At 41.2% G+C, this 23,348-nt stretch overlaps 1 protein-coding gene across 4 annotated transcripts in view; it reads left to right on the top strand.

The window, feature by feature from the left end:
* TAB2 (TGF-beta activated kinase 1 (MAP3K7) binding protein 2) overlaps positions 1 to 23,347 on the top strand; it is a 65,566-nt gene extending 42,219 nt beyond the window's left edge. For 3 of the 4 annotated variants that reach the window (XM_087718309.1, XM_087718308.1, XM_087718307.1), the window contains 5 exons: positions 1,159 to 2,659; positions 12,494 to 12,654; positions 13,181 to 13,274; positions 14,471 to 14,551; positions 21,252 to 23,347. In XM_087718309.1, coding sequence (XP_087574435.1) covers positions 1,159 to 2,659; positions 12,494 to 12,654; positions 13,181 to 13,274; positions 14,471 to 14,551; positions 21,252 to 21,400 — 1,986 coding nt within the window. In that variant the 3' untranslated portion in view covers positions 21,401 to 23,347. The remainder of the gene's footprint in view (positions 1 to 1,158; positions 2,660 to 12,493; positions 12,655 to 13,180; positions 13,275 to 14,470; positions 14,552 to 21,251) is intronic. The other variant, XM_087718310.1, reaches the window with a different exon arrangement.
* Position 23,348: the final 1 nt, after the last annotated feature.

Raw genomic sequence — 23,348 nt, 5'->3', positions numbered from 1 at the left:
ACTGTTTGATCCAATTAGCCCCCTTTCCCAGTCTAAAATAATTTGATTACCCTCACAAAAATAAAACAAAACAAAAATTCAGTATTGCTTTATACAGTATTATTTTAAGCTATGCAGTGACTATCCACTGCATAACTTAAAACAAGCAATTAAAATTATTCCATTACTATTTATATTACTTATATTCTAGTTATCAATAGGACATCTCTGTATCTATATTATTAGTAGGTATTAATACAGAAAATAGTTTTCTAATGAAAATACTATTTAGGAGTTTTGTGTCTTTTTTGTATTTTTATTACTAAGTTATACTATATTTAAAAATCAACACATTTAATTTTTCCTTAAATTATGGGGTTTTAACTTAAATCAACATTAAATATTTGTGGACATATACACAAATACCCTGTAAATTCAAGACCTTCCAGGTACTGGTGGTAATTTACAAGGCCTTCCATTTTTACTTCTATTACAAAAAGAATTTTAATACTGGATAAAAATACTTTCTATGTAGGAAAATATAAAGATAACTTTTGAAATGAAATTGAGATTAAACTCAAAATAAGCATATATTTAATCCAAACCCAAATCCCATTATGGATCTTTTGAGCAGTAAGATTTAATGAGAAGATTGCTGAAGATAATTATGTGCAATAGAAATATATGTCGTTATATTCATCAATTTACTATAGTCTTCTCCCTCAACTATAGTTTAGTGTAGTGGTTTAAGGCACCAGGCATAGACCAGGAGATCATGAATTTTAGTCCTGCTGAGGCATGAAGTCAGCTAAGTGACTTTGAGCAATCATTCTCAGATTTAGGAAGAAAGCAAAGGCAAATCACTTGCAAGGCTATTGAAGGGAGTTGACCACACACATACACCCTCACATAAACAGGAAAGAAAGAAAAGGCTAATTGAGTTCAATACTATTAACTCCCAAGACAGATAGTACAATATTTGAAGCCATAGTATTTTAATCGGTCTTTCTTTAGCCCAGGTGCAATCTATTTTTTTGTTTCTCTTCTGAGCTTTCTTATCCCTCTTTTGCCTGTTTTCAAATAGATTTATACGCCAGAAAGTTCTATTTGTTAAGTTCTTAAATAACTGTGACAAAACTATAGGAATTCTACTGATGCCTGTTTTTAAATTTGTTACAGAATAATAATAACTTGGATGCCTGTTGTGCAGTTCTCTCTAAAGAGAGCACAAAATATCTCTACGGTGAAGGAGACATTGGTTTTTCAGATGAATCTGGCATTTCCAGCCTGCGAAATCACATGACATCCCTTAATTTGGATTTGCAATCACAGAATGTGAATCTCCATGGAAGAGAAGGAAGTAGAATGAATGGAAGTAGGACTTTAACTCATAGTATTAGTGATGGACACCTTCAGACCAGCTTGTCCAACAGTGAATTGTGTCATCCAGAACCACAGACTGCTCCAGTCCAAGTTCCACAGGGATTCTTTGGCATATCTAATACTCCTAGTTCTTCCAATTCAGGACAACATTTTGGATTTCACTTGGGCAGTAAAGGATCTTCTGGTTTGGCTCAGCAAATACCTAGATTTAACCCCATTATGGTAACTTTAGCTCCAAATATTCAGCCTGGTCGGAACACCCCAACATCTTTGCACATACATGGTGTACCTCCAATAAACAGTCCACAAGGCAATTCTATCTACATTAGACCTTACATCACAAATCCAAGTGGTACAACTCGCCAGAATCAGCAAAATCCAGCCTGGATGTCTCAGTTCAGTCCTCTGCATTCTCAACAAAACTACCAGCCTTCACATTCAAGCCCCTGGTCAACTATGCCTACAACCAGTTCCTTGACACATACCTCATCACAACAGTCGACTCAATCAAACCAGCAAGGCCATCAGACCTCTCATGTGTATATGCCTATAAGTTCTCCTACAACTCCTCAAGCACCCACAGTTCATTCATCTGGTGGCTCACAATCTTCTTCAACCCAGAGCCAATATAATATCCAAAATATATCAACAGGACCTCGTAAAAACCAAATTGAAATAAAACTTGAACCACCGCAAAGAAACAATTCATCAAAACTTCGTCCTACAGGTCACCGCTCATCCACAAATTCCTCTTCCAGCAACAGCCAGACTTTAAGTAGAAGTCAACCCACTGTTTACATAGCTGCCAGTCCCCCAAACGCTGATGACATCATTACACGAAGTCAGCCAAAGGTGTACATTTCCGCCAATGCTTCTTCAGGTGATGAACTTGTACGGAATCAGCCCACACTCTTCATATCAACAAATCCAGGAGTCACGGCCACATCTAGGAATATGTCTGGTCAAGTTAGCATGGGACCTGCCTTTATTCACCACCACCCTCCCAAAAGCAGAACAATTGGAAACAATGCTTCTGCCACTTCTCCTCGAGTAGTGGTTACTCAGCCTAATACAAAGTACACTTTTAAAATTACTGTTTCTCCAAATAAACCCCCTGCAGTTTCACCAGGTGTGGTGTCCCCAACTTTTGAACCTACAAATCTTCTTAACCTTCCTGAACACTTTGCAGAAACAGAAAATATCCAACACCTTAATGATCCTGTTTTAGCACATGTCGATAGGATTAGTGAAGCACGAAAACTGAGCATGGGGTCTGACGACGCAGCCTATACACAAGGTAATGCTTTTGTGTGAATTATTGCTGCTTTAGTTCATTATGTCCAACTTACTTGTTTATTTTAAATCTCTATAACGAAGAGATTTAGGGAGGGAAAACCTAATATTGCTGACAAAAGGTATGTTGTCAGTACAAGGATGAAAGAATCAAGAAATTATAGAAATTATAACTTTAATAGTCTAGAACTAGAAATGGTTTTGTTAATATTATCAGAGAGAAACCTATAAGTAATTTAGAGGTTGGCGGGTAGAAGTGATAATACAGGAAATACAGTTGGAGAGCCTGTGCATAATTTCTGGAAAAGATAAATTGAATTTTTCATTATTTCTATTCCTATTCTATTTTTATAGGACATTTATTTCCCATTAAATCCAATCAGACAGAATCAAGATTATGAAATTGATTTATCCACCATAACATATGTGAAGATTTTGATTTACAATATTTCTTATCACCCCACACACAGAGAGACACTCAGACATAACTATATCCTAATAATTTTTATATTTATTTGTTTATTTAATTAAATTTGCCAATGTGGCTCTGTTTCATGAATAAAACATAATGAAAAAATAACCTACATATTATTTTCAATTTAAGCATTTATATTTATTTACAAGCATCACTAGGTGGAAGCTTATGTCATTGATTCCTTGTCATATTTTTATTTAAGCTTTTAAAAACAACATCATAGGCCCCACAGATTTCATACATTGTGCCTGTTGTACCTGATGGATAATGCAAGATGATGAAATTGAGATGGCCCGGATAGATTTACCACCTCTGTCTGTCTTCTGCCAGAGATCAATAAGTGCAGTCAATACTACCTTGATACTATATCCCAGTCGGGTTTATTTTCATTAGACTGATACTATACAAGTTTGTTTAGAGAATCTTACTTAACATCTTTTTAAATCCCTGCGCTTGAATTCATTTGCAGCATTTTCATTTGATTCTCCCTCTCCATTTTCTTTTTCCTTGCTTTATTTCTGTGTTTTTTCATCTTTTTTCATATTGAATGCCAGACATAGTCATCAATGTGTGAAGCAACTCTGCAGATCTTTGCATGTAAATGCTGTTCAGGTGATCTTAATTTAATAAACACTTGTTCAGTGACCCTTTGATGGCGCTAAATGAGTGGTACTTACAACTGCTCTTCAAAATTTTGCTGATGCAGCAGCCCTGCCATCATGTGATAGCGATTCAGATACTTGGGGACCAACTCACAATGACAGTGTCATAGCATCATATCATCACCACTTGTGACCTTCACTGCTAGCTTCTGACAAAGTCAGTGAGGAAGCTAAAAAGAAGTCAAAATGGTGACCACATAATACTATGCTTAATGATGTTGCAGGACTGGCATCACAGGAGTGTGATGGCATGCTTTATTACCACATTACTTAGGGATGAAAATTCTGGTCCGAATTACCGATCTTAACTGAGGACTATCTGTATTATACTTCGGCTTGGGACCATTCCAGGGCAAATGCCTGTAGCCATTGGTCAATTTTTAGAAAGGTCTCCCCTTTAAAGTTAGCATGCACCAAATTTTAACCAAAAATTTAAACATCTGAAATGGCCAGGAAATTTCAGTTACATTATTTACAGTTATTTAATTTACAGAGTAATAATTTATCACATTAAGTTTAGTATGGTTTATTGGTTTTGAGGGTAGCAAGCTGTGGTAACTTCTGAACAGTAACTTGCAGGATAACGGGTCAAGATGATTACCTTCAAAGGAGTTTTTTGAGAATATCAAATAAAGGAAAGAAGAGGTGAAAAATTAGTATAGATTATAATCAGAAACATATCCCCTTTTACACATCAACAAGATAGCAAAGCTCATCAGTTTAACAGAGAATCAATATGATATAGTGACCAATTATTAGACCCAGATTCAAAGCCACCATAAATCATGGAAATTCTTTGGGTGACTTTGGGCTAGTCACTCTTTCTCTAACCAGGTTTTGATTTCCAGAAAAAACTGAAGGAGGTAGTATTATATAAGCCAGTTTGTTTCTGAAAGAAGAGTGGGATATAATAAATTAATAATCTTTTGCAGGATTGCCTTCATTCACAAAGTATTCTGGTTTTTTTTTTTTACATTTATTGCTCCCGGCCTGAAAATAAACAGGCATCTAGATTAAGATGAACATGCCAGTCAGCCTGGAGGTCATTGTAGTTCCTTTCGCTCTTACAAAGTTCCTTGGTATATTCAATTAAGGATAAGAGGCTAGTCTTTATGTAGGCATTTCACGTCATCTACTCAGCAAGATTGTAACTGGCTTTGTTTATTTATTCTTTTGGTAAATTGCTTTCAGGGATCATTGATAATCCAGCAAATGCAAATTGCTGTTTTTTTGCTGATGTTTTTGCTTGCATGTAAAGGTGGTTGCTGACTATGAAAAGTAGAGGAAAGAAAGATTTATTGGAGTTTCTTGAGAGCATGAATAACATTACTGTTGCAGTAAGTGACAAGAACATGCACAGTACAATCATACACACAGACATATACATTCCAATGTTTTACTCTCAGAAGTTTAACTAATGTTACAAATGACAACTATGGGGACAGTATATATGCATGCCCATCAACATTTTACTTGGTGAGACCAGAAGTTTTGTCTTCTAACTTTTGGACCAGTGGGGACCGGTTCTGTGGGCGTGGCTTGGTGGGCATGGCAGGGGAAGGATACTACAAAATCTCCATTCCCACCCCACTCCAGGGGAAGGATACTGTAAAATCCCTATTTCCTCCCCACTCTGGGGCCAGCCAGAGATGGTATTTGTCGGTTCTCCGAACAAAAATTTCCACTACCGGTTCTCCAGAACCTGCTGAACCCATGCTGCATCCTGTTTTGGACCCATGCTGGAGCCCATCTTCAGGGAACTTCTCTCTTCAAGACTGACCCAGATTGGATCTTATACCAATCTTTTATCTTGTCCTGAGCTTAACTGCTGCTTTCCTAGGAATACTATGATTCCATGTTACCTTTGTTGTTGTTGCAAAGTTGTGTCTGACCCATTGCAACCCCAGGGACAACGTTCCTCCAGGCCTTCCTGTCCTTGACCATCCTCTGGAGTCCATTTAAGCGCATGCCTACTGCTTCGGTGACTCCATCCAGCCATCTCATTTTCCAGGGCCCTGCTCAGGAGAGTCCAAGCAAGGGTTAAATACAGCCAAACTGCCCAGAACTGAATTGAAACTTTAAGCCACGCCTCTGGTGCTGAATATCTCCAGATTTTTTCAATTCAGCTAGCCCAGTAGGACGCGCTTAGAGTTTCTCTTCATTTCTGTTACTTAGCTTGGACTCTCTTGAGCTTTTTATTGTGAGTAATGCTTAGTTTAGGGTGTGAGCAGGCTGAGTGAGTGTATTTAAGTTTTATTTTGTTCGTTTACACTCTGGGCTCACTCTTCGTTCCTCAGGCGTCCTGATCACCCAGGTGCCGCTCGGAACGCAGGCAGCTGCTGGGGGAAGCGCCCAAGTCGGAGGTCTGATGCCAGCACTGCTACGACCCCCGCTTGGGGGGGGAAGCTGCCGCTGAGGCTCTTGTTACCTTATCCAGCCTAAATGTGCTGGTGATTCGTTAAGTTGAAAGAAAAATTATACATACAAGTTTAACCCTATCATAAACTGCCCATAAGACAACAGCCCAATTAAAGTCTTTGGAATACTGAGAATACTTCCTGACATGCATTTGTTCTGCTTCGAGCCTTGAATAGGTTTTACTGAGGTCAAAGGATTTTACACATTTTGTGTTGGAAAGTGTTGTTTCTGGAATTCTGCCAGGATCATCACAATTAACTATATGCCTAGGGTTTTCACTGTAGTAGAGGTACATGTCTGCAGCTTTTTTTCACTATCTCAAATTTGTGGAATGTGATGATATTGCTGCATACATTGTATTTACTGTTAGGGATCAAGATGTTACAATCTTTTTATGTTTCTCTACTGTACAAAGATTATAATAGCAAATATAATTGTAGAGAGTTGATCATAAGAGTTATTCTTTAAACTTAAGAAAATGTATTAATTTATTATATCAGTGCAGCGGGAATATATTAAATTTCTAAATTGTAGGAATTCAAAATAATGTATTAGAGAGTTAATCAATAGCACAGAGTAGTGAATGGTTAGGTGTGACAGCAAGCAAATATCTGCATTCTTTCATGCTTAGAATACACCTTAAAATAGACTCAGTTTCACATTGTTAATAAGAAACGGATGCTTGGAGTTGGACACTGGATGTCCATTTGTTATCCAAACTGCGGTTTATGTGAATTCGAGTGCTTTTTCTAATTTTTTTGAGATTTTTGCAAGCTAGGTTTTTTTTAGTATATTATGGGCCATGGGATATTAATTTTTATTCTCCCCTTTGTCTAGTCATAAACTTTTTTTTCTGGATGTTCAAATTCTACATCATAGTTATAGATAGTCCTTGATTTATGACCACAATTGAGCCCAAAATTTCCATTGCTAAGCAAGACAATTAAATCAATTTTGCCCCATTTTTACAACCTTTGTTGCCATAGTTGTTATGTGAATCACTGCAGTTGTTAAATTAGTAACACAGTTGTTAAGTGAATCTAGCTTCCTTATTGACTTTGCTTGTCAGAGGGTCACAGAAGATGATCAGATGTCTCTGACACATTGCAAGCATTATAAATACAGGTCAGTTGCCAAGCATCTGAATTTTGATCACATGAACATGGGGATGCTGCAGTAGTCGTAAGTATGAAAAATGTTTTCAAATCCCTTTTTCAGTGCTGTTATAACAAAATGAGTTGTAAGTTGAGGATTACCAGTACTGCAGTTATGTTGTAAACTGTTTGAAATATTTCTGAACAATGGCTTTCAACAGTTTCCATATCAACTTTGACTACCAGAATGCTATAGAGTGGAAAAGATTCTGAAGCATATATACTGCAAACTCTCTTAAAGAGAGGTTTGTATGCTTGCCAGTACTAATGCTTTTATTCTATTGTTAACAAATTCTTACCAAGTTTGCAACATACCTCAAAATTTCATGTAACATAATTACAAATATTACGCAACATGATACATTTATTGAATATTTCTGCCATTGTCAATGGATGATAAAAGTAAAGTTTTTCTGGAATGAAATGAAACCACACATAACATATCAAATATACAGGCTCAAGTGGTTGGGGAGGCCATGAATATCGTTTATCAAAAATTACTGTGTTTTAATATAAGTTTAAAATGCCATTTATTTTCAAATTAGATATACTTTATTAATCAGTTGATTGACCATACCAAAGCATGACCATCAGGCACAGTAAGATACAATAAAATAAGGTAACATTTAAAAGAATAAGATAAAATAGAATGCAGAGATGTATAATAAAATGAATATTAAAGTTCAAAAACAGTGCGTCTTTAGGTGAATTCATTATTTTTTCATGCAACTTCAGTGTGTTTTATAAAACGTGTTCTCTGTTGGACAGAACTGACTATAAACATAATGGTTTTAATAAAAAATCTCTCTTTGTTACAGTCCCAGTGTCTGAGGCATATAAATGACAATTGACTAGGACATTGGAATGTATTCTATTTCTGATTGTCCTCAAATACATGTTCTCTCAAAATATGTCACTTGATGGAATCACCAGATTTGACCATAGAATCTAGTTACTCAAATCTTGCTCTGAATGAAATCCATTGTCACATAGTTTTGTATTTGGAAGGCCATTTTATTTTTTCGCCAACCATTGCAACAACCTGATGTTTGCAAGTGACTCAAAATCAAGGGCTTAATATCCAAAACTCTGTCTGAATATTGTCTTGACCTTGTCTGACTGAGGATAGATAGTGTGTTGAGAAGCCGTAATACGAGATGATTTGGAGAAATTGATTAATCCATGTGGTATGTTGTAGTAAGCCCATCTGTTTTGGCATATTCTTGATAATTGTTGGGCTCCATTGAAAGAATTGTTGGCTAATTAAAGGCTTTAATTGCTATTAACTACAAATTAACTGGGTGTCTATTTCAGCTCTTACTGCTAAAGCAGGTGTATTCCTGTCGTTTCCAATCGTATTTAAAAAGTGGGCTTGATTTTGTTCAAGTATAGAAGCACTTTATAGGCCCACAGATCTGTACCAATACCTATTAGTATTAGTACAAGTTTTGTCTTAAAATGAGGAGCAGAGAGCTTTGACAGTTGTAACCAAGTAATTTATTTAGTAGTTTTGAGATTGTTGTTGCTTTTATAAGAATTGTTTGAAGTGGTTGATCCAAGACCATGTATTCATAAAAACTACCTCTAAGTGTGAGAAGGGATCTGTTTGTTTTATAGGTTCTTCTTCTAAATGCCAATTGTGTTTGGGTCATCTTTTTCCAAAAACCATTAGTTTGGATTTATTAATATTTAAAAAATTAGAAGTGCACTAGGTACCAGATTTCCCCATCAATCTTCTCATGCCTGCTTGGAAGTATGCCATCAGAACCATGTCAATACAAAAGGATATTGATGTGTCTTTAAGATTCTTTGGCATGTGAACATCTGTAGAATTGAGAAATTATGGGATGTTGTTAATCTAAAGTTTAAACAACTTTATGTTGTTTAACTTGGGACCAAAGTGGATTCTTGTCTAATACTTTTATAAGTGGATACTGTGGGTGAGAGAGCCATTTACTCCAATAGGGACTTTCAGGTATGTATTTGTATAGAGGGCTTTTACCAGGTATAGAAATCTAGGTTCCATATATAGCTTGGCAGCCTTCCTCCATAAGATGCCTCTATTTATGGAATCTAATGTAGCACTGAGATGTATGAAAGATGTAAACATATTTGTCATCTGTTGTGCATATGGTAATAATATGGTATAGAACACGGGTGTCAAACTCGCTGCATCATGTTGCCATCATATGATGTTTAGTGATGTTTTTCCCATTTGCAGAGCTGGGGTGGGCATGGCCAGTGCATGACGCATCCGGCCCATGGGCCATTAGTTTGACACCCCTGGTATACAATAAATAAATTATCTATTGTCAAGTCCCAAGTCTGAACGTAGCCTATTCTGCTAATATATTCTTTTAAATTGCCAATCCTTCGCTTTCTTTGAGAGATGTTTTACATCTTTGCTGTTATATCAATAAGGCATTTGAGTCTGTTATTTGGGGGTGGGGAGGTCTTCCTTGGTGTGTGTGTGTGTGTGTGTGTGTGTGCGTGCATGCGTGCATGTATGCGTACATGTATGGGAACTATTAGGAAAAGTTGTGTGCCAGCCTAACTCTCCTTTGGCAAGTAAACATAATATCCTTGGGGCTCGCTCCTAAATTTGCATGCTATTATATGCCATGATTTGAAGCCTGGTAGGTGAATATCTTCATTAAAGGTAAAGTAAAGATATCCCCTGTCCAGTCAACTCTGACTCTAGGGAGCAGTGCTCATCTCCGTTTCTTAGACTCTTCCATGATCATGTGGCCAGCATAACTATATGCTGAGATGCATAAAATGCTGTTACCATCCCATTGAAGTGGTACCTATTTATCTACTTGCATTTGCATGCTTTTGAACTGCTAAGTGGGCAGGACCTCTGGGGCAAATAACATGAGCTTACCCATGGCATTCCCGTCTCGAACTTGGGCTATCAGGTTTTCAGCTGAGAAGTTCAGCATCTTTAACCACTGAGCCAATTGCACCACCCTTGAATATCTTCATTACCAGTGGTTAACCATGTCTCTTGGAATGCTATGATGTTGAACTTGGAAAGGAATTCCAACAAATCTCCATCTGACATTTTATTTCATCTGGTTATATTCCCTGTCAGTAGCTGAATATTGTCAGAAGGGGTAGTTGGTGATGTAATTGAAGTCTGCAGTTGAATAGTATGACTCATGCAGTCACTCTACAGGTGAGATGAGATCAAAAATTTCTTCAGGATCTAGGAAGGCACATTGATTACAATTTGGCCCACCTCTGCTCTCTTTTGCTGTATAGAGTCAGGTAGGTCAGGTAGGTTTTGTAATGTTTGCACACAGAATAATGAACATTAGAAAGTCATTTCATGTCTATATCATTGGCCAGAGGAGTTGGCTCAGCCCTGGGTGGTAATTCTTCCTCCCTCAGGGGCTACCTTTGTCTGTAGATTTCCTCTAGTTCATGGAGTAAAGTTTTGCTTGGAAAGCTGGAGAGAATGCCAGTTTGTGTTAGATTGCAGATGTCCATCTCATGCTCCTGGTGAAGCCTGCCACCTTGTTCTCAGGATATTAGGCCATCAAGATCTTCCTATTGTCAACAGCATCTCCTTTTTTAATCTTTGAAATTTGTCATTTGCATCATTCTGAGGGACTCTTGTGTTGATGATTAGCTTATCTAGATTCCCATAAGAGGAAGGGGTATCTAATTAGTTAATCCGTTGGATTGCTTAAAATTCATTTCATTCATTTGCATTTACATGCATGAATCAGTGCTGCTTCAGCATTTATGTTAATCCAGTTTTTGGTCAATTTTCAAGAGGCCTCATAATGCTTTTAATTAAGATGTGGTTCCCAAAGCTTTACATTCTTCGTTAAAATGTTGAGCTTTAAGCTACAAACAGATTAAACAAGCGATTATTTGAAAATAAGTAAACATAGATTTAAGAAATTTCTTTGTTTTATGTCTCTTTCTTATAAAAAGGAGTATAAAATTTCATTAAAAATTCACAAAAAATATTTTTTTTAATGTAATGAGGTAAAATAAGATCTGAGAGATTCACCAGTACTATTCGATTTGTGGCTCTGACCACCTTTCTTACTACTACAATAGTATGAAAGAGTTTGATATGCACAGTTTTGTTTTTGTTTCATTTTTGTTTGCACGATAAGGTCATAATCTACTTTGAGGAAGCTTAGGAGAAATTTATCACAGTTTCACAGACCAAAGTTTAGAACTAGGATACGTTTGCAGTAGTTGGTCCCTGCTGGTAGAGAAACTGATTGGGAAGATTAATCAGTTAGGATTTGTAATGGGCATTGGAGAGTGAAAACTGAAATGGTGGGTAGAAGATGTGGACTGTTTAGAAGAGAGACAAGAGATGAAGAACCTTCATAGCATAGCATATGGTTATCACCAAGATCACATTCTCACAACTGTTTTCGTCCACAATAAGAAAAGCAGAATGGGCTCCCGTCAAGCCATTTCTTTTAAGGAATTTCATCATCATTTTCCCCTCAGGTCTTCTCAATCACTTTCTCTCTTCTTTAAAACAGCTGAGATCCCACTGAGATATTGTATTGCTCTAACCCTGCTGGGTTTTAGGAGGTTTTAGGAAACTTTTCCCCCCAGCAAGCCTTAAGGGCAGATGTGTTATTCCTTTTATAGTGTGATGTTTATTTTCAACAGAATTTTTATTTTAAAATTATGATTTAGGTTGCTGGTTTATCATTATTTATGTATAATTCTTAATTGGGAAAATAGGAGATGTAAACCATTTGTAGTTGATAATAACAGAAATGGCATGTAAATTAATAAGTAAATAACGAAAATAGGAAAGGGAGGTGGCTATAATTTGGTGACTAGAGCTATATGGAAGTTTGTTCTTTGTACATTAGAAAGTTAACTAAGGAAGCTAAAGCCAGGGAAATTTAAATTTCATATATTGATTAATTTAATAATGCACTTTGAAATTATCATATTGATTAGATTGTTATAAACATGGTTTGTATGGTTTTTATAAGTCATTACTTATGTGTCCCTATGCTTCATATTGGACAAACTGGGAAATTCTCATATAATTGTTTGTCCTAGGACTGCACTGGGTTAAAACAAATGCTGTGAAGAGAACATTAAATTGGTTAAGATGGTATCTTAATGTTCTTCAGCTTTACTAGTACATCAGAAGGCTAGGATGGAACGGCTTCAACGAGAACTTGAGATTCAAAAGAAAAAGCTGGATAAACTAAAGTCAGAAGTCAATGAAATGGAGAATAATCTAACACGAAGGCGGCTGAAAAGATCAAATTCTGCTTCCCAAATTCCTTCAGTAAGTCATCATTTCTGGAGATACAGAATAATCCAGTATTACCATAAAATTAATATAAATCAAATCAAAAGAGCAGTTTTTAAGTATACAATCTGCAGGATACTTGGTGAAAAGAATAAATTTAGAAGTATGATGATATTCAGAAAATATATTCAGGAAAATTAAGAAATCATATTGGGTACTTTCAGTTATTTGTTCTTAAACTGTCATATCTCTGTTATTCTCAAGCCTGTTCTTGATATAATTATTCCTAGGTAATATGTCTTTTTATCCAGCTTTATATTTTTCTGGAGCTTTCATTTATTAAAAGCTAAAAATTATTTCAGTATCTTAGATTATGATTATGTGATCTAGGTAGTCATTACATTTGATTTCCAAATATTTAATTGGTTTTCAGCATACCAAAGAGGTTGCCTGAACTTCTTAAAAATATTAAAATGTTTATATAATTCTAATGATACCATCATCAACCAATAACCATGTCTTATTATCATAGCCATGAAACAAATAATTCTGTGTTTTTCAGCTTGAAGAAATGCAACAGTTAAGAAGTTGTAACAGACAGCTTCAAATAGACATAGATTGTTTAACCAAAGAAATTGATCTTTTTCAAGCAAGAGGTATGGTATTAGAAATATGAACTATCTTTTTACTTTTTAGTATGCAGGGTTTGAGGACTGCAAAATAAGACTATGCACACTTTGAAAATTATTATACTGTTTGCTTCAAGACAGCAAAGCTTTATCCTATTAAAGTAACCAATTTTCTTCAGACTGCTACTGAAGAAAAAGCTGTTGTTGCTTTAAGAGTTGCATTAAGGAGTGGCTTCCTTAGAGCAATACTATAGTATACTTCAGTATTGGAAGCACTAAAATGCATCTGTGGTGAAAGGATTTAGTTTGATGTAAATAACAGTGCTTTATAATAAAATGAAAATGCTTAGCTGTGTAAATTACAAGCCCTTCTGATTTTTTTGGGGGGGGGGAGGGTGTAAAAATTAAAAATCACATTTATTTGAGGAGGGAGGAAAAACAAAATATAACAAAAAGTAGTTATTGTTATGTGGCCATATTCTATTGTGTGCAGAGATCTAATTCAGTACCTGCACATAGATGCTGGGACTTAGCATAGCCTTCATTTTAAAATACTCTCAGAATTTGGGATGGAAGAGAAAGAGGATATATGTTCTAAAAAAATTCCTACTAAAAATCAGATGCAAGTTCAGAATTGTGTTGCAATCCCAATTAAATTGGTGTTTTTACTAGTTCAGAATAATGTACAGGGTACGAGTTGGATACACTTTGTAATTTGTTTGCTTCATAATCATAGATATATATTCCTAGAAAAAAATGGATCAAAGATTTGCATTTTTTTTCACTTTATCACTCAAAGAATTCCTCTTTTGGATGCATTAAAAGTATAATAAAGTAAATTGAAATTAATACATTTTAGCAATTGGAATGCGGCCAAACAACACTTAGTGTTACTGTATTTTAATTTTTTCATGCTTGCTTAGAATATCAAATGCTAGTATATTTCTTTCTTAAATTCAAATGAGATAATATACTGGCTAGGTACTCAGGATGTGGTTATCCACTCTTGTGTCTGTATTCTTAATTCTCAGTTTTAAATGTGTTGTTTGTATTAGAAATTCTACCACACTACAGAAAAAAACCCCAGTACTTTCTTTTAAAACAGAGGAAAGCTATGCAATGTTACAAGTAATATCTTGATCATAAATACCCCACTGCTTCAGTTTTAATTGCCTTTTTTGTCCTAACTCTGTATGATGTATGCTTCTTTTTTTTTTTTTCAGGACCACATTTTAATCCCAGTGCCATCCATAATTTTTATGACAATATTGGATTTCTAGGTCCTGTGCCACCAAAACCTAAAGGTACTGCTAGTAATTTTTCCCCTCAAAATTATCTCTGGAATCAAACTGTATCGTTTAACTTATTTCAGTCCGTAATATTTGTAATCTATTGTTGGTAAAAAAAACTGTTGGAGGCCTGTAGCATACAAATAATAACCCATCATATTCATTTGCTGTAATTATTCTTGTTTTCCAGAGGAGGGGAGGGAGTGGTCACCTGTGCGTATTCTCAAAGCCTGATTGGTCCAAAGACTGAGAGCAAAGCCTTAAATACTGGTGCCTTCCAACCCTGGCCTAGTTCTCTCAGTCTTTCTTGGTCCAAGTACTGTTTGAGAATATTCCATAGGTAGGATTTATTGTTGTTGCAATTTGGCTTTCTATTTGGCTTAATTGGGCACTTTAAAAGTCTTGTTAAATTCTAAATTGTGCAGCTGCAGCCCCAAGGGACAGTTTCTGCCTCGGGCGGTTGGGGAGTACCCTGTGGGGTGTTCTGCCTCCCCCCGTGGGCCTGGAGCCTCATCCCTATCCCCGGGGGTGCGGGTGTGCCAGCTCCTTCATCAACAGCTGCAACGGCAGCTGCGTTGGCTGTAAAAGCCTCAGAAAGCAGCAGCAGCGCCACGAGGCATGTGCAAGCCATTTGCGGAGCCGGCGTTCATCGGATCGGCTTCCGCGCTTCTCTCCGTTGATCCCTGGCTGCGAGTGGCCTCTGGGGGAGGGGGTGCGAGCCTGAGTGCCGTGTGGCCTCCCCCAATCTCTCTGGAAGCGGCGTGGGTGCCTGAGAGCCCGGCTGAGCCGCTGGAGGCTTGATTTGGCCGCTGGGCTTGTATGGAGGTGTCCGGCGGCCATTTCGGTGGCCGCCACGTGCGCGAGGAGCGCACTTCGATCTGCAGCTGCTCAGGCCTCAATTTTTGCAGCCTACAGAAGGCCTTGGCCCCCGTGGGGCCTATAGAGTCTCGAAACCAGGAGGTGGGCACAGTCAGGGGTGGAGAAGGCCTGGAGCAGGGGGCAGAGCAGGGAGTTCCCCCCCCCCCCGATTCTTTGGCTGTTCAACGTCCTTCTAGGTCCTCCACTAGGGAGAAGCCAGGAGGCACAGGGCGATTGAGAAGACTTTTGCAAGGGCTGAGCGTCAGGCCAGGGCTGCTGCACCCTTATCCCGGGATAGATCCAGGTCTCCTCTGGGGCCTCTTTCGGCACTCTTCTCCTAGGGGATTTAGCCCGTCTTCTCCCTCAGTCTCTCCGGATAGGCCCCATTCCTATTCCAGGAGGAGAAGGTCCCCCTCTCCTTCCCCTTCAAGGGATCCTTTGGAGGGTACATCTAGGGGGCCCTGTCCCTCACGCAGATTGGCTCCTCGTGGGCCTGGCTCTGCCTTTGGTGATGTTGAGGATTTGGATAGCCTCCCTGAAGGTCTTAAAAGGCTTATTTCTGCAGCCATTTCAAGGGGTATTGCCCAGCGGGACAAGGGTTCCTTTTCTTCCAGGCATGGGGGACTAGGCAGGGCCCAGTGTCGTGCTTCCTCTCCTTCCATGGTTAGCGAAGCTTCATTCTTGGGGGGGGGGGAGAACCTCCAGGACATGGGCTTCTTGGATGATGAGAATGCGGGTCTTCCTGAAGAGCCCACTTCTAAGAGCCTCTTTGTTCCAACCATGTTCAAAATCCTCTTGGACAAGGCAAGGCAGACCACCAAGGTAGGGACGGGGGATCCTTCGGTGCCCCTGCCTTGGGATCCTGACATAGCCATGTTTTCCGCCACGGCCACAAACAAGGAGGAGATTCCGGCTCCACCCCTGTTTCTAGAGGTCTTGACCAATCAATGGGCTCACCCCTCCAATTTCTCAGCTCCTGGGAGTAATGACCAAAGGCACTATAACGTAGAGCAAACCTTTGCTCAAGCCATTCAGCTGCCAGCCATTGACGCCCCGGTGGCCGCCCTTGTTTCCTCCTCTCCGGTGGTGTCGGGCGACGCAGCGGATAAGTTGAAGCCGGAGGATAAGCGTGCAGAGCTTACCTTGCGGAAGGATTTTAATGCCACTGCATAGGCTATCAAGTCCGCGGCCTCGGCCTCCTACTTTAACCGCGCCACGGTCATGTGGCTTAAGAAGCTCCAGGAGCGCATTCCCATCCAGGACGATCTCTTCAAGATCATGGCGGCCTGCCAGTTCTCAGCTGATGCGACCCTGGACACGGTCAAGTTTGCTTCCAGTGCCCTGGCCACTTCGGTCACCTCTTGTAGGCTCCTTTGGCTGCGTCACTGGCAGATGGATAACAAGGCAAAGTGGGATTTGGCGGCCGCCCCTTTCAAGGGGCCCAATCTTTTCGGGGAGGCCCTCGTCCCCATCCTTATAGAGGATAAGGACAAGAAGAAGGTTCTTCCTTCTAATGCTAAGAAGCCCGAGACTAAGTCACGCCCTTACCATAGGCAAAGGTATAGGGCTGCGGATTACGGCTGTAACCAGCATTTTTCTTCTTTCCACTCTGATAGACAGTTCCCTGGATTGTCCTTTCAGGACAGGAATTGTTTCCAGAATCAGTCCAGGCGGCCCTTTCATGGAGGAGGCGGCCGTCCCTACCGCAGGGGGAAGTGACTCGAACCTGAGTCGTCCCATCGGCGGCCGCCTCTCCCTCTATGCGGATCAATGGGCCAAAATCACTTTGGACACCTGGGTCCGAGCCACGATTCGTCACAGTCTCAGGTTAAAATTTATCTCCACCCCTCCGAACCTCTTCAGGTCGTTCACTCCATCTCGGAGGCGGGAGCGCCACCGCCTGATGGATCAGGCGATCGCCCACCTTCTCGACATTTGGGCGGTGGAGGCAGTTCCTCTAGGGGAACGAGGCTTGGGCCACTACTCCAATCTGTTTGTGGTTCCGAAGAGCATGGGGGGCTGGAGGGCGATTTTACACCTCAAGTGCCTGAACCAGTTCCTGGTGTACAGGTGTTTCAAAATGTCCTCCCTCAAATCTATCCTTCAGGGCATCAGGAAAGGGGACTTCCTGGCCTCCGTGGACCTCACGGAGGCCTATCTTCATATACCTATTCTGCTCGCTCACCGCCGGTTCCTGAGGTTCTCGCACGGGACCCGCCATTACCAGTACAGGGCTCTTCCCTTCAGGCTGGCCTCGGCTCCCCGGATTTTCACGAAGGTTCTGGTGACCCGGGCAGCTCACCTGCGCTCCATCCCAGTGCGGCTCCAATGTTATTTGGATGATGTCTTGGTTCAGGCGGGGTCTCTTCCTCAGGCCGTCTCGGATCTTTGGCTCACCATTCGGAGCCTTCAGAGCCTGGGCTTTTCGGTGAACTTCGCCAACAGCCATCTTTCCCCCTCCACATGTATTCTACACCTGGGGACGGTCATAGACTCCATGTCGGGGTGGTGCGGCTGTCCCCGGAACGTCAGAGCAGCCTTTGTCAACTGGCGGAAAGCGTTCACGGAAGGTGGTTAGCTTTGGTCCTCTCTCTGTCACAGTTATTGGGCAAGATGGTCTCTTGCATTGGGATTGTCTCATGAGCCAGGCTTCACCTTCGGCCTCTCCAGTGGGAGCTCATCCCCTTTCAGAGGGGGCAGCTGAGCAATTCTCTTTGGACTCTCCATCTCCTGGCGGGGGTCCAGGTCTCTCTGGCGTGGTGGCTTTCCCCAGCCATTCAGCGGGGCTGCTGCTTCTGGGAGCCGGACAGGGTGACCGCCACCACAGACGCAAGTCTGTTCGGGTGGGGGGCCCTGGTGGGTTCTCGGATGGCTCAGGGCAGGTGGGGGGCCTCGGATCTCTGCCACAACATAAATTGGCTGGAGCTGAAGGCGGCCTGCCGGGCTCTGCGTCATTTTCAGTCCTCGGTGGAGGGGCGTCACATGCTCCTCCTGATGGACAATGTGGCCACGAAGGCCCACATCAATCGTCAAGGGGGGACCCACTCACGGGCCCTCTGGCTGGAGGCTCTGCGGCTGGGCGCCTGGGTGGAGAGGCACCTGTTGTCCTTGGTGTCGGAACACATCTCCGGACTTTCCAACGTCCAGGCGGATTGGCTGAGTCGGGCGACTCTGGACAATGGCGAATGGCAGCTCCACCCGTCGCTGTTTCAGAGGATCTGTTGGAGGTTCGGGAGTCCTCTGGTGGATCTGTTCACCTCGCCCGCAAACTCCCAGCTTCCTCGGTTTTTCACCCTTTTCCAGTCCAGGTCGGCGGAGGGCACGGACGCCCTTAGGAGCCGGTGGCCCTCGGGCCTTCTTTATGCATCCCCTCCCATTCCCCTCGTCCCGGGGACCGTCAAGAAGGTGGTGGCGGAGAGGGCCCTGGTCATTGTGGTGGCCCCTTATTGGCCCAGGAGGCCCTGGTTCGCAGACCTGGTCCAGCTGTTGGTGGCCCCTCCGTGGAGAATTCTGTGGGAGGAGGTGGTCTTGCTGCAGGGGGCTCTGATTCACCCGGAGCCCCAGTGGCTCCATATGACCGCCTGGCTCTTGAACGGCGGCTTCTAAGGGGGGGCTAATCTGTCCGGGGTCATTCATACCATTGAGGTGTCTTGGCGTCCATCGACGACCCGCATTTACAATTCCAAATCGACGGCCTTTGTCCAGTGGTGCTCTCCTCCGGGCATCTTCCGATAGGGCCAGAAGGGTCTTGAAAGCGGGCTTTTGCAGAACACGTTGCACCGCCAGGTGGCAGCTTTGTCATCGCTCCTGGGGGGGGTGGGGTCTTCTTCCCTCTCCCATGTCTCCCTGATCAAGTGTTTTCTGAAGTGGGCGGCTAATCTCAGGCCTCTCCCCATCCACAGGTTCCCCACGTGGGATCCTCCCCTGGTGCTCAGGGCCTTGACAGGGGCCCCATTCGAACCTCTCCGGTCTGTTCATCTGCAGTTCTTGTCACTGAAGGTGGCCTTCCTGGTGGCGGTTACCTCCACCCGACGTATTTCAGAACTGGGCGCCCTGTCTTCCAGGGACGACCTTTGTCATTTTCACCAGGACAGGGTGGTGCTTCGCCTTGATCCTACCTTCATCCCGAAGGTGAATACTCCCTTTCATAGGGCTCAGGAGATCGTCCTGCCCGACTTTTGCCCTGGTCCGTCCAATGATAGGGAGAGGCTCTGGCATCGGTTGGACGTCCGCTGCGCTCTGCGGATCTACCTCCGGCGGACCGAGGGGGTCCGTAGGTCGGAGGCCTTGTTTGTCTCGTTCCAGCCGGGGACACTGGGTTCTAGGGTGTCCTCGGCTACCATTGGCCGTTGGCTGCGTCAGGCCATTGTGGAAGCTTACGGAGCTTCGGGTCGTCCGGCCCCGTCAGGCATCACAGCCCATTCTACTATGGCGGCATGGGCCATGAGGGCCCCATTTGAGGACATCTGTCGTGCGGCCACTTGGGCTTCTCTGACGCCTTTTATCCAACATTACCGTCTGGATGCCTTCGCATCTGTGGATGCGTCGTTTGGTCGGAGGGTCTTGCAGAGGGTGGCGGCTGATGCTCCCCTTGGGTCCTAGGGGTTTCTTGTTCTCCCTCCCTGGGACTATAACTTGGGTATGTCCCACAGGTGACCACTCCCTCCCCTCCTCTGGAAAAAGAATGTTGGTCTTACCTGAACGTGTCTTTTAAGAGGAGGGGAGGGAGTGGTCGCGACCCGCCCTGAGTTGTGTTCTGTTGGGGCCAAGGGGAGAGCCCGGGTGGTCCCGGGGGTTTGGTTGTTGTTCAGTTGTACCGTTCGACTTCGAGAAACTGGGCCAGGATTAGAAGGCACCAGTATTTAAGGCTTTGCTCTCAGTCTTTGGACCAATCAGGCTTTGAGAATACCCACAGGTGACCACTCCCTCCCCTCCTCTTAAAAGACACGTTCAGGTAAGACCAACGTTCTTTCGTTTGTTCTTTCTTTTTCTTGCATCGTCCCATTTTTTAAAGACAGAAGCTATGCATTCACACATGCTGGGACATTTGATTTTCCTTCAATTTTAAACATAAGAACTGAGAAATTATCTTGGGATGTGCACACATACTCTTTTCTCCCCAAAGACTCTATTTCTTTAGTATTTATGGTGCTGTGTTCTCTTTCTGATCTAGCTCTATCTTTTTTGGTAGACTGAAAATAAGGGACAGATAGAACTTAACAGAAGACTCAACCCTCTTGAAAAATGTTGCCCTCCCCCAATTTCTCCAAACCAGGGGTACACCAGCATTTCTTTTGCACCTCTCTCCAATGGAAGTAGGGACCTTTTGTTTTGTTTTCAGAGATTGGGGTGTAAAATTTTAAAGCATTTGTTTTAGCACTTTTAAAACCACCATCAAAAACAAATCCATTAGCATGCTGCACAGTTTCATATGACTTTGAAGCTAGAAAAACTGGGAGGCAAGTACCTAAAACCAAGAAAAGAAAGAGGGAAATATGTCAAGTGCTAGCAATTTGTTTTTCTATAAGAATGACCAGTAGATTTCAAACAAGATCCTTTGTCAAGGGCCCTACGTGCTCTGTTTTTTCATGGCTCTTGAACTTGCATATTTTGCACCTTGCATATGTAGTAATTTATTTACTCTTGAATTATGAGTTAGATTTTAAAATCACAGTAGTGGAAATAATATATGAAAGTTTTAACGTAATCATTGTTGCTTACATAGAGTCTGCTTGGGTCAGATGGGCGGCTACATTATTTTGTTTATTAAATAAATAATAATTGGAAAATGGGGACATATATTTGTTTACTTGCTATTTATATTTGATCATTGTTTTCCCCCCCCCTCCCACCTCAGCCGATCAAAAATCCGTGGTCAAAACACCAAAGACTGTTCCAGATACTGAAGAAGATGAGGGAGCTCATTGGAATTGTACAGCTTGTACTTTTTTAAATCACCCAGCCTTAAATCGTTGCGAACAGTGTGAGATGCCCAGGCATTTCTGAGCCAGGGAGGCTCACTTATCTTCTGTAAATCCAACTTCTGACTATTGTGTCATTTCCTTGGGATAAATATTCATTTATGCATAGGATTTTGTAAAATTGAACATGTGACAAGGTTTATTAGTAATGTTAAATGTCATGACACAGAGATAATACCTCAGTCTTGTGCTGCAGGCAGTTGGAAATTCACCAGCTGGAAGGTGATCTCCTGAAAGAACTTGGTTGCCAGCTGCCTGACATGTACATTATTACCAGATGCCCTTAAGAATAACTCCCACCAGGGTCAGTGCTTTGGTGTTCCCAACAGCCTTTCTCCACAGATGTCACTACTGAATTTTGACAGGGGAAGGAATTAGATTGATAGGGGTTTTTTGTTTTTTGTTTTTATAAAGCTTTCAATAAAACACTACATTCAAAGAGGAAATGAAAAAGGAACAAATTGAAACTCTATTTGCTGCCACAGAGGGCCCAGGAATTATAGAAGAACTTCAGAAATGTAGAGGTACTCTTCAACTTGTCTTCCGGAAAGCAGTTCCACATTGTGAAGACAAAAATCAGTACAATCATCTGAAGATGAAAAAATAAAACTGCATGCTTTGTCTGTACCATAGTCACCGTGAAATACCCCCAAGGCTTTTCCTACTGTACATAGTTCTAGAATCTTCTTTAAATGACTTTTCTTCACCTTTTATTATTTCTTGTATTTCTTAATGTATAGTGTAATAGTCTTTGTTAACTTTCTTTCCCCCTTTAAGTGATTATGCACGATTGTGATCCCTTTGTGTTAAAAAAAAAGTTTTGGTCTGAGAGAAGCCGTGCCTTAAAACAGTGTTCGTGACAATGCACAAACTAGCTCTTGTCTGCCTCTTCTGTATGTTGCTCTTGTAAATGCTGGTAATCTGTGAAGACCTGCAGATGCAGCATGGTAAAAATGCAGGAAACGTTTGTGCTTCTGGTTCACTCAGGACACATGATTTTTACGGTGGGTGACACCTGGGTAATATTTTCCTGGCAAACAAAAGCACAAGAGAAATCGAGTCCCACCCCCAGCAGATCTGCCTCTGATAGGCTTGCTTCATTTGCTGGGCATCTTTAAAACTCTCCAGAAATAAAGACTGGGAGGGAGAGGAACATATTTGAGTACACAGAAATAGCAGAAAATATGAATATGCTCATTGTTGGCAGCCAGTTCTTACACCTGATTTGGTGGAGAATAGCAATAATCAGAATCATTTGAAAAAGAGCCTGGAAAAGAGAAAACAAGCAGACTTGAAGCCATGCCAAGCATCTCTTTTTTTCATGTCCTTGTTTCTGAGGAAATCTATTCAGGTGGTTAGAAAAACTTAATTGAAACCAAGATCATGGTTTTTTATTTTTTAATTTTATTTTGCTCTCCTGCATTCTACTACATAAATGATATGTCATCTCTCGGGATGAGGTGAGAAGAAGCAATGAACAGCAAAACTGTATTTTGTATCTGCTCAGAATTAAGTGCCATTAAGTTCAGTGAGACTTACTCCAAGGTAAGTGGATATACTATTGCAGCCTAAATGTAGCGAGAGACAAAGTAGACTGTCACCCACTGTAAATATTTGCCAGTGGACATCTTTAACAGCAATTTTACAAGTGGTCTATGAAAATATACAGATGCCTTTCTTTCAAAGGCTTTGCATTTTTTTAAAAAAACATGGGAATTAAATTAGTATCCCAAGTAATCAGTCAGTAAATCCAAAGTCCTTGAATTGAATACATTATGTTATTAAAAGAAGAAGAAGCTTTCTTTTTCAGCTTCATCTGCAGTTCTATGTGAAGATTGATAAATGCATTTTTACCTGTTTTATTAATAAAACATAATTTGGATATCTTGAGTTGATGGTTTTGTGATTTAGGTGGGTTAACTGTCTTTGTAACAGATAAGTTATTTATAAAAATTAAAAAAATATATTGTAAC

The sequence above is a fragment of the Thamnophis sirtalis genome, unplaced genomic scaffold (assembly GCF_051295495.1).
Source record: "Thamnophis sirtalis isolate CommonGarterSnake01/CBP01778 unplaced genomic scaffold, rThaSir2_p1.2 scaffold_6, whole genome shotgun sequence".
Classification (NCBI taxonomy): domain Eukaryota; kingdom Metazoa; phylum Chordata; class Lepidosauria; order Squamata; family Natricidae; genus Thamnophis; species Thamnophis sirtalis.
The sequence above is the reverse complement of the archived record's forward strand: the minus strand, read 5'-3'. Positions and strand labels throughout refer to the sequence as shown.